Source organism: Podarcis tiliguerta, assembly GCF_965153285.1.
Source record: "Podarcis tiliguerta genome assembly, chromosome: 5".
NCBI lineage: Eukaryota > Metazoa > Chordata > Lepidosauria > Squamata > Lacertidae > Podarcis > Podarcis tiliguerta.
This window is the reverse complement of record NC_139538.1, coordinates 53,747,024-53,760,683: the sequence shown is the minus strand read 5'-3', so window position 1 is coordinate 53,760,683 and position 13,660 is coordinate 53,747,024. Positions and strand designations below refer to the sequence as shown.

Below are 13,660 nucleotides of genomic sequence, written 5' to 3'. Positions count from 1 at the left end.
CTAGAAACATAATGAATACTTCTACCTCCCTCCCTCCCTCCTTACTTATTTTGACAATATCCTCTGTATGAATGACAGCTACTCTGCCAGAGTTCTACCCCTTTATGCCATGGGTAGGCAACAAGGTACCCTTGTTTTAACCCCAACTCCCATCAGCCCCAGCCAGCATAGCCAATGCTCAGGGATGATGGGAATTGTACTCCAATAACATTCTGGAACGAACCACGATTGGTTACCGCCTCATGCACATCAACTACGCACTCTTTGCACAAGTGAAGCCACAGATGAATAGAGGTGAACAGGAGAAACGGGCAAAATACTGCTGAAGCCCTTGCTGATATTCCCACCAGGGAACCCAGGATTAAAGAAACCTTTCCCTGGATATTGACTCTCTGAGAAGGGATTCAGTGGGCAGTTCAAATGTTGCTGAATCTCCAGTCTTTGCACAGTTTAAATGTTTGCCCCGATTGTAGGCACAGATGCCTGTAAAATTATGCTAAAAAGATTTAAAAGTGCAAACCTTGGAGCAGGAAAGTGTGATATCGTAAAGATTCCAGAATTTGACGTTGTAGGCTGCAGAGGGAAAAGAAATATATCGTAAGGAGAATTAATGGTTCTTACCACAGCAGTGAAACTTACTGCATCTTTTCATTCTAGCAAAATACCATGCACTGTTTTAATGTAACTGATCTAACCTTCTGCAGAATTGCATTTCTGAATGGAAAATCATTGCCAAATGCACAGCGCCTATGGATAGCCGAAACATTAGCCCAAACTTCATTCATCCGCAGTAACTTCAAAGAAGACATTGCGATTAAAAAAATAAATATTCTTACCCGCCTATTATTTACTGGTGGCTTTGGTCCACCTGGAGTGCTGCTTTGTCTTGTTTGCCGTGCATTTTCAGCCCTTAAAACATAATGTAAACAGGTAGGTTAACATAATACATGTCTTTCTCCATTAAATATTCAATTTGGTTCTGGTACACACAGTCTTCTGCGAGAAGGCAGTCCGAAGCCCTGGGGCCACAACTGATTTTCATTATTTTAGATACAGTATTTTGCTGCTGTTCACTGTTTTAACACTGCCTATCTTAACCTTGTCACAGATGCAGCACACATTTCTGGTTTTTAAAAATCGATCTTATTCTTTGCATACCTTTGGCGTCTTCTCTGTCCTCTGAAAATACGTCTTTTAATTGCATCCCTCTTGACAATTGCAACCGCTACTATAATTAGCAGAGGCAACACAAGCAGAAAAAACACCAGCAGGCCATCACGAAGTGATGTATCTAAAGGAGAAAAGGCAATTAAAATTACTTGTTTTGCTTTTAATTTAGGATTAACGTCATGGTGCAGCAGAAGAGAAGGTTCCGCATGCAGCACCACCTTCTTCATACCCAGCCTAATCTCTATGGCTCAGCGATTCAAAAATTTAGGTCTCCAGCTGTTTTTGGACTACAACTCCCATAATCCCTAGCTAGCAGGACCAATGGTCAGGGATGGTGGGAATTGTAGTCCAAAACAGCTGGAGGGCCGAGTTTGGGAAACCCTGCTCTAGCTCATTCTTACCTATGTGAGTTGGGCCACTGTCTATGCTACCACCGTATCCAGATTTGTCACAATAAGGAGGTGCCCATCCAGGATCACAGTGACAATTGCCTTTGTTGTTACATACCTACAGGAAAGAAGGACCAAAAAAGAGGTGAAGAATTAGGCTAGGGATGGTGAAGCTGTTGGTCAGGGATGATGAGAGCAGAAGTCTATGAACAAACAGAGGGTTCTCCACCCCTGCATTAGGCACCATTATGTTCTGAGTTCCTTGAGGAAATGCTATGATGAACAGCTTTCCTTGACTTCGGAAGAAAAAACGCAATGAGTACAACCAGAGCAAACGACAGATATGTATGCTATGGAATAAAGAGCACGGGCCTGATTTAGTGATATGCCATTTCTAAATATGTTCCATGATGCTAACATTGTCTGGCTCCAGATTGTGTCTGCTGAAACCAGCAGCATGCATGATAGTTCCCACGTACAAAACAGGTGGGCTGCCAAATATTTTAATGGTTCTTAAATGTTTCTAATTGTTGCTGCTAATCATTTTGATATTTCTTGTAAGCTGCTTAGAGATTTTGCTATAATCAAGTTGTATATAAATTTTGTTAAATAAAAAACAAGCTGTTTTCTTATTTTATTAAATTTATATCGCACCTTTTCTCCCAAAGGAGCTCAGGGTGGCATGTTTGGTGCTACTGTGCAGATACATGGGAAAAGACCACCAAAACAGGTTCAGAATTACGATTCTGTATAGTGCAGAATCCTGATTTTGAAACTGGTCTGAAAGCCATACTAAGAGGGCTTCACAAAATTGATGGCGAGATGCAGGAAATAGCTATTCAAACCACATGCTGCCCACTCTTTTACAGCAATTGTTTCTGGTGGCAATAAAGGCTGCAAGAAAATCTTCTCAATAGCTGAACTGTTTTTATAGCCAGAATATTGGAATATTTTTTCTGCTCTACCACTGGAATAATAGGATCATCATTTTCTTACTTACTGCACGGTCATTGCATGTTTTCTTTACATCACAATTGTAGCCAAGCAGGCTTGCATTGACACACTTGAAATCAACACAGGCCTGAAAAAAGAAAAAGGAACGCAAGCTTTGAAGTTGGAAAGTATGTCTTTAAAAATACCAAAGTGTAATGCAGAAACAACGGGCAGGCTCAGACTTCACGCTAAATCATAAGTTTGGATGTAACACTAAACCATAGCTTAGAATTACCTGCACGAACCACAATAAGCCTTGGGCTCACACCATCCCTCCTTCCCCTGAACAACTCTTTTGCAACCAATAAAAGGAGAGCAAAAGATTTCACATTCAACTATTTATTTGCTGCATTTATATCCCACCTCTTTACTCTCCAAGGAGCTCAAGGTGGTATACATGGGTCTTCCTCTCCTCATTTAATCCCCACAGCAACCCTGTGAGGTAGGTTAAGCTGAGAGGCAACGACTGGCCCAAGGTCCCCCTGTGAGCTTCATGGTTGAAAGCGGATTTGAACCCTTGTCTCCCAGGTCTTGGTCCAGCACCATAACCACTGCGCCACACCTTTGTGTTGGAATGTGAGGAAGTCTGGATACTTTAAACTCTAGTTGGTTCAAGCAAGCTAGAATCACATCACGGTTTAGGATTCTGATTTGTTTGGGTAGCCAGTGTTTTAACTAACCAGAGTTTGGGCACAGTGGGAGACTCTGCTAAGTTTAAAGATGGAAGCGGATGCTTCAAATCTCATCCTCTGGTGTGTGCTAGAGAGGGAAGGAGGCTGGGTGCCAGCATGAGGCTTGCTGCAGCCTGTGCATATAACTCCAACAATGGCTTAACATTACAGTGGTACCTCGGGTTAAGAACTTAATTCGTTCTGGAAGTCCGTTCATAACCTGAAACTGTTCTTAACCTGAAGCACCACTTTAGCTAATGGGGCCTCGTGCCGCCGCCGCACAATTTCTGTTCTCATCCTGAAGCAAAGTTCTTAACCCGAGGTACTATTTCTGGGTTAGCGGAGTCTGTAACCTGGAGCATCTGTAACCCAAGGTACCACTGTAGTTATAATAACAGAAGTGTGGCCAAAACCCAGATACCTGCAATCAGGTAACTTGCCAGACAGGAGATAAACAATGCACTCAGATTTCTGTTGTGGACCACCTTTTCTGTGATGTAGGTATGATGTATCTGGGGTGGTGGTCTTGGGCTACACCCCAAGGTAACCTGAGGTACCACTGTACATCTGAAACCTGAAGCACACAATTAAGGAACCGGTTTCTGTGGATGGTTTATTATAAGGTTTCCATGAGATACAAATTGGCTTTTTGTTCCCAGGTATGGCATCTGTGTCTTCTAAAGCTATATGGCAGGTAGCAAGTGAATAGCGGCAACTGTGGAATTGCTGCTTGTCAGGGGATAGGGTTAGAAAAAAATGGTTGGCAATACAAACAATACAGACAGGCAGTTTTGGAAATACAGACATAACTCGGACTGTAATTGAATCCTGTTTGCAGCTATATCCTCGAGCAGGGAGTTGGTGATGTGAAAGACACTCTCTTACCTTCCCTTCTGCACAAGCTGTGCCTCTGTTAACCAAAGCTGGATCGGGAACATCTGATCCCAGAGCAAAATCAGTAGTCACACACCTAACACCATTTTGAATCTGGCTGTATATCTGGGATGGAAGATTCTGTTGACTGACAGATGTGCAGTGAATCTTGCCACATAGGCTATTGCTGCAATAAAAATGAAATACAAAAATTAAGAAAGTAGGGAACACCAGAGTAAATATCAAAATACCCCCCATCTTCTAATGTTTATACAAGCATACATGCTTTTGTTTGCTCCAGTTTGTTTGCTCCAATCACATGTTTGTACAAACTAGATGATCCATATTAGCAGTTTAACAGCGTAAAGTCTGGACCACATGTCTCAGCTTCAGAGCAGCTATCCTGCATGGTTTATAAAGCTGTGGGAAAGCGCTGTGGCCATGTGTTTCTTCTTCCCATTGTGTGCCAGCTGCTCGACAGTCCTGCATTAATCCAGAGTTCCCTGTTACATCCAAACTGGGGGACTCTGGCTTAATATCATTTAACTAATGAGGATAATAAACCAGGATGGTATTCCGATTTGTTAACCAGCATTAAGCTGGGGTCCCCTGCTTTAAACAGAATGGCTTGATGCCAAATAGAATCTGTGTCAAAACCAATGCATGATGGTAAATGGGGAAGTGTGAGATGAGCCCTTTGGGCCCTGTGTGATGCTAAAATTCATCACCCCTGCCTCTTGCACTCCATTCTAAAAGCATTATTTTGTCACCCTCTGCAGCGTGGCACCCAGTGTGACTGCACCAGTCAAACCACCTAAAACCGCCTCTGGTGCTTGGCTACAGTTTCATAAACCATAGTTTATGAAGCCATTGCCTATCATCCATCAGGGTTTCAGTGTCCATGAAGCAACAGAGTATAAATATGACTTCCTGAGTACTTACGCTTGAGAACATTTAACAAACTCTCCTTTTGACATTCCACAGTTGCCGAGCCTGTCTCCATTACTATTGGCTGTTTCAAAACACGCATTTGGCCCTTTCTTTGCTCCTATAAAAAGAACAGAACCGTATTTGTCAAAAATAGTCCGTTTTCTTAATGTGTAACATAGCTGTTTCTGCGAACTTAATATCAGTTGTGTTACACGGGCTATAAACCGTTTAAAACATACCCTTTCCAAAGAGGGATTCACACTGAGAATCATAATTCTGACAAATTCCAGCATAGCAATAGTCTTTCATATCGTTGCATGGGTAGCCATCCATGATATACACATCATCTGGGCAGTTGGGATATGTTCCATTGCAATACTCGGGGAGATCACAGGCATTCGTTTTTGGCCTGCACTGCACTCCTGCAACCTTGAACTAGAAAACAGAATTTTATTTATTTCGTTTGCTTGGTAACCATAACAAAAATGCTATAACAATACGTGGAACTGACGCGGGAGAAAGAGGAGTAAAAATGCCTGTGACAGAAGCTTGTAAAAAGGGAGAAGAGGCAGGAACAATTCCTTGCGCTCAGCTTCAATAAAAGGGTAAGTTGATAGGGTTGCTAGCTATACTGAAGGAAATATGGCAGAAGGTGCTGTTGTTCCAACCATGGCAAAAAAAAAAAAGGGCAAGAAGCAGGGCCAGCCCAGTAAATTTTGCTGCCTGAGGGGAAGAACAAGATGGAGCTCTCTGAACACTTCCCACCCCCGCCAATTCCATGTTCTGAAACCAGGGATGTTGGCGAATTCTGCAAGAAATGCAAGCAGAAATTGCAGGTGTATTCATCCTATATCTGGAACAGAAATTGATGCAGGATGCAATCGGTATTCGCCATTGGTGCTGTTTTCAATGTGCAAATGGTATGTAATTTATTACCTCCATGCCTTCCATTTGCATTGTTTCCTTTGCAATGAAATTAATGGTGTAGAGTAACGTAATGATTACAAATGAATTATGTAAAATTTCACCATAGAGGGCACTGAAACGAATAGCATTGTTTTTGTCAGAAGCCAAACTGCAGTGGAATGGAAACAGCACTGCATAGGACAAGTACAAGGCGGAACAGAAATCAGTGCCTTCTTACATTCCTCACTGAACCAGCAGCTCAATGTTGCTTCAGCACTGGTTATGGGTCAGCATCCTCCGCCACACTTAAGCTAGCTTAGGGGGAGCAGGGCATGCAGGGTGACACACACAGCTCTGTTCGCTAACACCTCATGGCTGCTCCTCGCCCTCCAGTGGGCTTGCTTCTGGGTAAATAAGCATAGCATTGTGCTGCATGTGTACAGAAAGGGCAATCTAGCTTACTTGACACTTCTCACAGCACAATCCTTCAGCACACTCTGATCCAGCTTTTAGTTTGCATGTGGCAGCATCACAACAAGGGTTGGTACACTCCTGTTAAGAAAAAAGACTTCAGTTGGACACTTGAGTGCTAAATTGTCAAAAGCAACTTATGTTAGTTGCCCACTGAATCCCTCCTTAGACAGCCCCCTTCAACTGGGGGGGGGCGCACATGTGTCTTCTGTTCTTTTTAGAGGCTTTGATTTGGAGGGCTCCAATTATAACCCCCCATTTTTCAGGTAGAAAGCCCCATTAATTCACTAGGACTTGCCTCTGAGTAGATCTGGTCAGAATCACGCTATGCGTGTTCTAGTTTATTGCTTGGGAAGGTGGGCAGAGAAGAGAATTTGGCTGGGCATTTCCCCACACCAGTTTCCATTGCAGTGAACCAGTGCTCTGTAGGAATCTTTCATCTTTGCTCCAGGGACTTAAAAAGGGAGCCAGGGGTGTGTGGATGTGAAGAGAGGGTGGTTTTTACTTGTACAGCTCTCTTTGTCTGAGGTGCACATGTAGGACGCCTCTACCCCTTACACAGAACAAGGCAGAAGATGACTGAGGCACTGAAATTAAGGACTGTGACACTAAAGATTTCCGGGGTGGAGGATGCATGTCATAATTTGGATGCTAACTAAAGCTGTGTGCATCGAGTAAACTAGCCCAGTAGGTGGAGGGAAAAAACCTGTTGCCCTGCTGTACTAGTCAACTAATTGAAGGGATACAGTTTGACTTTCAAGCACATCCTGAGTGGAGTCTGTATAGCACAGTCCACATTTATTCAGGCTGTTTACTGCCCGATGTGTGGAGCTGCTATTGATGTCATGTCGACAGCAGGGCCAGCTTACTTCCAACTGTGGTGACACACATTGACATCTAAAGGTTGTTTGTTGAAAGTTGAGAACATTGCCACTAGCAATATATCACAGTTTCTATAGCCTACATATAGTAGAAGTATTTAAAATGAGAGTCATCATAGTGATTTGTAGTTAAAAGTGGAAGTTGGCAAATGTGTCCTCCTTTTTGCTCTTCAAAATATGGCAACCCTAATTTATCTCCATCTAGATAAGGGAGGTGTAGAAACCCTATTCCCTCCTGAAGAAGCATTACACCCATTGTGTCACTGAAAACACATATATTCTTTATACATGCAAATGGTTGGTGCTTACAGGACCAGCTGTGGCCAGTCAACTATGAATAAATAAACTAGTTTGACAAATTTAGCAGTTTCTTCTACTACAAACTACAGTGTTGATGATACAAGATTAAAGTCTCAATTGGTACCTATGAGCATAATCTGCACCACCCCCATTCAGTGTTATAAATGGCAGTAAAACTTCCCGTTTCGTGATCCCTTCCTTCTTAATGTGATTATTAAGTATTTACCTCTTGTTACACATGGATTTCTCCTTGTTCTCATAACCCTTTCCTCTATCCATGCCTAACAGAGCAGGTGTGAGGAAGAAAGGAGACAGAAATGGTGCACATTGCCAAGAGCAGTGGTAACCTCCACAGCTGTCAGGGTGACAGGGTGGTCAAACAAGATACAAAACCTCCTCTTCCCCTGCCCTGTTCTTTGACTCAGTCTGGAGTAGCACTGGACAAAAAAATTCACTAACTCGCTGTTGCACAGGGTGGGGGTAGTGGGAGGAACAAATTAATGCACCAAATGCTATATCTAAATAATATTAATTCAAGAAACACCTACTTCTGGTGTGCCACAATCACATTCTTCATTTTTATCCACAATGTTGTTGCCGCAGGCAGGCTCTGTATAAATATCACTTGGCTTGGGAGGATTTCGAAGGCAAGTTCCTCTGCCTCTCAAGATGAGGTCTTCAAAATCATTGGCGCTGCAGCTGCTGAAGTTCTTGGACCCACTAGAAAGCACAAAATTGCCTGTGTTTTGCATATCTATTTGTCCAGACTATGAAGTAGTGCATTTTGACACTAGAAATCATCGTCTTCTCAGTACCATCTACTTCCCACTTTAAAGAATGAAAACCGTGTGTGCTTTTTGCAAAAGAAGGAAAGGAACAGAGCTGGGCCACTCATAAGGCCCACCTGAGAAGAGGGATTGACTGTTAAATCACTCTGAAAATCTGTGAATCTAATAGAAGTCACAGCAAATCACAGCTCCCTGGATTCTTTGAGGGGAAGACATGACTGTTTAAAGTGGTTTGGTACTGCTTTATGTGTATAGCGCAGATGTGGCCTTTAATGGATCTTAAGCACCAACAGAAGATTGGCAGATAGACCCCCAATCTACAGATTAAAAATAAATAATGCAAGTTGCTATAATAAAATAAATAAGAGCTCTTACTTATCTGAACTGTGCATAATGTATTGACCTGGACATCTTCCGTCATCATGATTCATTCCCAAATTGTGTCCTAGCTCATGTGCAACAACTGTAGCGTGAGCTATCACAGCGTCATGGTTAAACTGGCAAAGAGATCGACAGTGTTAGCATTATGTGAAGTGACAGAACCTCTGGAGCAACAGATCCTCCTTCCCTATATGAACAGGGGGAAAAAACCATATACAGATACCTCATTTCTCTATTCTCTCTTCCCATGCTCTCTTTCTGACATTAAAATTTAGACTGCAAATTCCCTAGGGATCTATCTACTACCAGGAGCAACACTCCTGGTTAATCAAGAAAATCCCCTAGCGGGAAGTTAATTCAGGATCTTGGGAGAACATGGTTTATATCATATATCATATATCATATTTATTTACTTAAAAAGCATTTCTAAACTGCTTAATATTTCAAAGACTTCCAAACAATGTATACTATTACATAGTAAATTTTGCATCCCATTACTGTTTTACAGATTAGCAGCCCATTTCCCCACAATCCATCATAGTAAAGGCAGGAAAGTTCTCTTTTCTTCACTCCATTTGCTTAAATGGAACAAGGAAATATGAATACACATCTATGGTTGTATTCAGCCTAGCTCTATGGAGAATGTTCCATCTGTGCAAGGATTTCTCCTTGTGCAAGGGAATGTTTGCCCTGTCTCCTGCCCACTAAATCGGTTCTGGGGTTTTCTCCAATCCTCTGGAGCAGAAATGCTGGTATGCAGAGCGAGACAGTGTGAAATCCCCTTGTCTTAGCGCTAATGTCTAGTTAAATAACACCCATAGGCACAATCGTATGAGAGACTTACCAGAGTAGTACAGAAAGAGCCAACTCAAAGTATATTGTTGTCTAGGCAAAAACTAATTATCTGCCCCCCTCCCTTACTGTATCCTGTTTCATGGAGGGGAGAGAGAGTGGTCGATTCTATTTAACACATCATGAATAGTTCAAATAGATCATTATAAAAAGAATACTGTAGTAAACTTCTGCCCTATAATTATTACTCATATTATAGAAGTCCATGTTCTACAATCTTTTATCAACTCATAATTAACTGCATAGTGTTCTACTTCAAGTTAGGATTTGTCCAGCTCGTGTTGATCAGCCCTCAGCGATACCAGCAAGCATGGAATCTAGCATCTAGTACTTTCTGCAACACCCTTCGCTTCCATTTTTAACACTGTCATTTTTTATTTTATTTGAAAGCACAGCTCTTAAGCATTGATTCTATATACACTTATTGGAAGCAAGTCCCATTGAACTCAGTGGAGTTTGCTTCCAAGTAGAGATGTTGAGAACTGCACTGTGCAGTCCATGGAATATGCTTCAAAAAGTATAATCATGCCTTATAAAATCACAGAAACCTGTGCAAGAGGTTGGATTGATTTTAAAAATAAGAAAACATACGGTTCTATTTGATTTTCATTTTTAATTGAAATAGAATTTGAGCTATCATAGTACAAAATTAGATTCTCCTTCCCATCGCACTGCAGATAGCTATACCAGAAATTATCATTCTGCTCACTATAATCCTTTTTAATGAGTGGTTATTTTGTTTTGCTGTTGACTGCATGTCTAAACATATAATCAAGGCAAAAATTGACTGAAGCTCTGCCATAATCAAGAACTGGACTAAATGTATACAATGTAGATGTAGGTATGCCTTTGCTAGGACACTTTGCTAAGACATCTTGCTTTGTGGAGCCCTTCATTACATATTTGAAAAAACAATTTTTTTGCAAACCAGTTTGAGATTCTGTTACTGTCAAGCAGTATGTGTATGTATTTAAATAAAATAATTAATAAATATAACGAGCAGCCTCATGGCAAATCTTAAGGTCCTGTTGAATTGGCTGGATTTAGCACAGCAGGTGCAAACATCTTCTACTTAATAGGCCAACATGTCCACAACTGAGAGAATATAGTGTACTTACTGTGCTGATTGACCCTCCGTGATTCGGACTACAGACTGTGCCAACAAAAGCCATTCCAACCGTTGCACCAAATGCACTTCTCCCTCTGCAATGCAGGAAAAGAATGAATGTAATGCGTTTCAAATATGTTCTGGGCTGTGCGGTGCAATCTGTGACATCTAATACGGAATCTAACAGAACATACAAGAATTTCAACTTTCACATCAGAAAAAAAAAACATGCTGAGTCCTCCTGCTTGCAGGAATAAGGTCAAGACCTGTTTGTTAAAGTTCTTTCTGCTAAAACTCCAGGAACGTATAAAGCCCAGGTATGCGGAAGGGTTATGGTTCAGTGGCAAAGCACGAGAAAGGTCAAAGGTTCAAAGGTTTCTGGCATTTCCTTGCAGGGCTGGGAGAAACCCTGGAGAGCCACTGACCAGCGGTCTGAGCAGCTTCCTAGATTCACATGTGTTCTGTGGCTGGGTGATGGTGGGGCTGGGAGAAATGTTCTTCTCCTCACTTAACACAACTATCAAGCCAGTCACTTTTGTTCTCAGCCCTATCCCTCTCCACCTTGGATTAATCCATGAACCACAACCTCTCTTTAAATAGCGGCCAGTTCCCAAGATAAAAAAACAAGAACACACACAAGGCACTCAACCCACATCTTCTGCCAAATTCTCAGAACTTAAAATTGCACACTCTGAAGGGGAAAACCAACACATGTGACCAGACAAAGCTTATGAAGCATGCAGGTAAAGTGTAGTTGGCGACATTTTCCTAAACTGAGTTGTTCCCTTGAGCAGCAGAATCTCAAGAGTTCAGGGTCCCAGTCGGTAATCACAGACAGGTTTATGTAGAGAGGGGAAAACCTTACATGATGAGGTGGCTGACATCATTTCGTGATCTCTTCAGGAGATTTGTCTCCCTCCAGGATGCGAATTTGCCCAGCACATCTCCAGCTGAACCACTATCCACATCTATGGGGTTTCCTTGAGTCCATATTTCTAGCCCAATTAGGACAACTTGTATATTTAAAGGACTGAACATCTGCACATACGAAATTGTCATTATTAGGAAGATATAAGAATCTGATTAGGTATTGCTCCCCCAAATCCTTGGTGGTTGTCCACCTCTACCCCCAAAGGAACGTCATGCTACAAGGAAGGTAGAGGAGCCACCTCTGCTTCATCTGCTCCCAGTAGTTATGCATTCAACACAGTAAAGACAACACATTTTTTGATGAATTGTGCTCCCCATCATGCATACAGATGTACATCTAAAGCAAGCTCTGCATATGATTCACATCCCACAGTCAACCAACCTTTAAGCATTTCACCAAAGGCCATTGCTCCCAATGAGAATTGTATCTGTGTTGGGGAACAGGACTCTTCAGGAGTGTAATGGAATTTAGTGTAACAAGCACACATTCACAAATGACCTAAAGTACTGTGATTGCCAAACTGGCTTCATGGGCTCTTAAAAACCACACCAGGTTGCAGGGTGGTGGTGCTAATATTTCTAAGTCGCAAGGAGCCTATGAGCAACTGTGGGGTTTGAGCTATTAAAAAAATCCACAACATACTCAATGCAAAGGGACAGGAGTAGCAATTGACACTGCTGAAACAGTAGTGAAACATGGCTTCGCAATGCCTTTCAAGATGTAGGGAACTGTGGTAGTGGGAGGTTACTGGGCAGTCCTGTCTACCTACCATTGGTAAGAAGGTATAGTAAAGAGAGTTAACAGGGCATTAAGCCAGTTGGCAGAGCTCTCCACCTGATATAATTCCATTTTACACTGCTATTGTGTAAGTAAAAAGGTAAAGGTACCCCTGACTGTTAGGTCCAGTCGCGGGCGACTCTGGAGTTGTGGCGCTCATTTTTTTAAGAACACCAAAGAAGTGGGCTCTGGCAACATTTTTATCCCTAGTTATATCCTAATTTAAAGAGTAATTTTACTGATAGGCAGGGCCGTCTTAAGCATATCTGGTGCCATGGTGCAAAGCTCTCTCCAGCGCCCCCCTCTTTTCCCAGAGTTTTTTTTAGGGAGGACGGTACTGCCAGAGGGGCTGCGGGAGGTGGGCAGTGGCTGGAGGGCAGCTCCTCCAGTGGGGAAGAGGCGGAGGCTGGACGCGGCGCCTCCCAGCTCCCAGCTCTCTTAAATATTCTGAAGGATCACAAACCTAAATCTTACAGTTTTGTATGCTTTTGTTAAGCACAATTTTTGCTGAAGTCCACAGTATGCAAAGCCTGGCAATAAACAAAACGATTACACATCTGAACATGAGAAGAGCCTGATTCTGCTAAGGCAGGCCATGCAATTAGCCTCTGAACACTTACTGATTTGATATAATCCAGTTGCTGAAGAAAATATTACTGTTGTGCTTTGACATTTTCTGCAAAATAGTGTGATAAAGCACAGTCTGATGAATGTCTCTGTGATGACTTACCCCATCAACATAATTAGCCAGTTCTACTGTTTCCTTTTGTACAGCTTCAGCATCAGATTTCTTCCGCAAGTACTGAAACAATTCAAAATATAAGATGTTCTAGAGCAGGAAATTCAAATACTTTGGCAAAATGCATTGGGTTGAGAGAGAAATTACCCTGTTTTTATCAACAACCATATACAGTTCGACATATCTTTTCTCTGGCAACACGGCTCGCCTTCTCTGTAACAAGGAAAACAGACCACATGGCATTACATATATTTCCACACTGCATTTTTTTTATTTTGAAGTACTTTAAATAGATAAGCTAACTATAAAAAATAAATAAAATGTTTTAGGAGGTGCCAGGCATCCAAGGAAAAGGCCAATTCATTGGCTGAACTGGCATTCTACAAATTTCCTAATGCACCATTGTAAGTTGGGGTCAGTCTAGATTATGTCCTTGGATCTCATCATGTGATCTTGTATCCAGTAAGGGTTAGAATCTAGTAGAAGAGGCTGTGGAACCT

At 42.0% G+C, this 13,660-nt stretch overlaps 1 protein-coding gene across 4 annotated transcripts in view; it reads right to left on the bottom strand.

Annotated features, from left to right (window-relative positions):
* The window catches only part of LOC310677167 (disintegrin and metalloproteinase domain-containing protein 9-like), a 33,134-nt gene that overhangs the window by 2,502 nt on the left and 16,972 nt on the right, over positions 1 to 13,660 (bottom strand). For all 4 annotated transcript variants that reach the window (XM_083439626.1, XM_083439625.1, XM_083439627.1 and 1 more), the window contains exons 8-22: positions 13,308 to 13,373; positions 13,152 to 13,223; positions 11,579 to 11,751; positions 10,724 to 10,808; positions 8,748 to 8,869; positions 8,133 to 8,304; positions 6,395 to 6,484; positions 5,266 to 5,461; positions 5,039 to 5,144; positions 4,109 to 4,283; positions 2,560 to 2,640; positions 1,572 to 1,677; positions 1,159 to 1,291; positions 837 to 909; positions 521 to 573 (exon numbers count right to left, since the gene is read on the bottom strand). In XM_083439626.1, the coding sequence (XP_083295752.1) occupies positions 521 to 573; positions 837 to 909; positions 1,159 to 1,291; positions 1,572 to 1,677; positions 2,560 to 2,640; positions 4,109 to 4,283; positions 5,039 to 5,144; positions 5,266 to 5,461; positions 6,395 to 6,484; positions 8,133 to 8,304; positions 8,748 to 8,869; positions 10,724 to 10,808; positions 11,579 to 11,751; positions 13,152 to 13,223; positions 13,308 to 13,373 (1,703 nt within the window). The remainder of the gene's footprint in view (positions 1 to 520; positions 574 to 836; positions 910 to 1,158; positions 1,292 to 1,571; positions 1,678 to 2,559; positions 2,641 to 4,108; positions 4,284 to 5,038; positions 5,145 to 5,265; positions 5,462 to 6,394; positions 6,485 to 8,132; positions 8,305 to 8,747; positions 8,870 to 10,723; positions 10,809 to 11,578; positions 11,752 to 13,151; positions 13,224 to 13,307; positions 13,374 to 13,660) is intronic.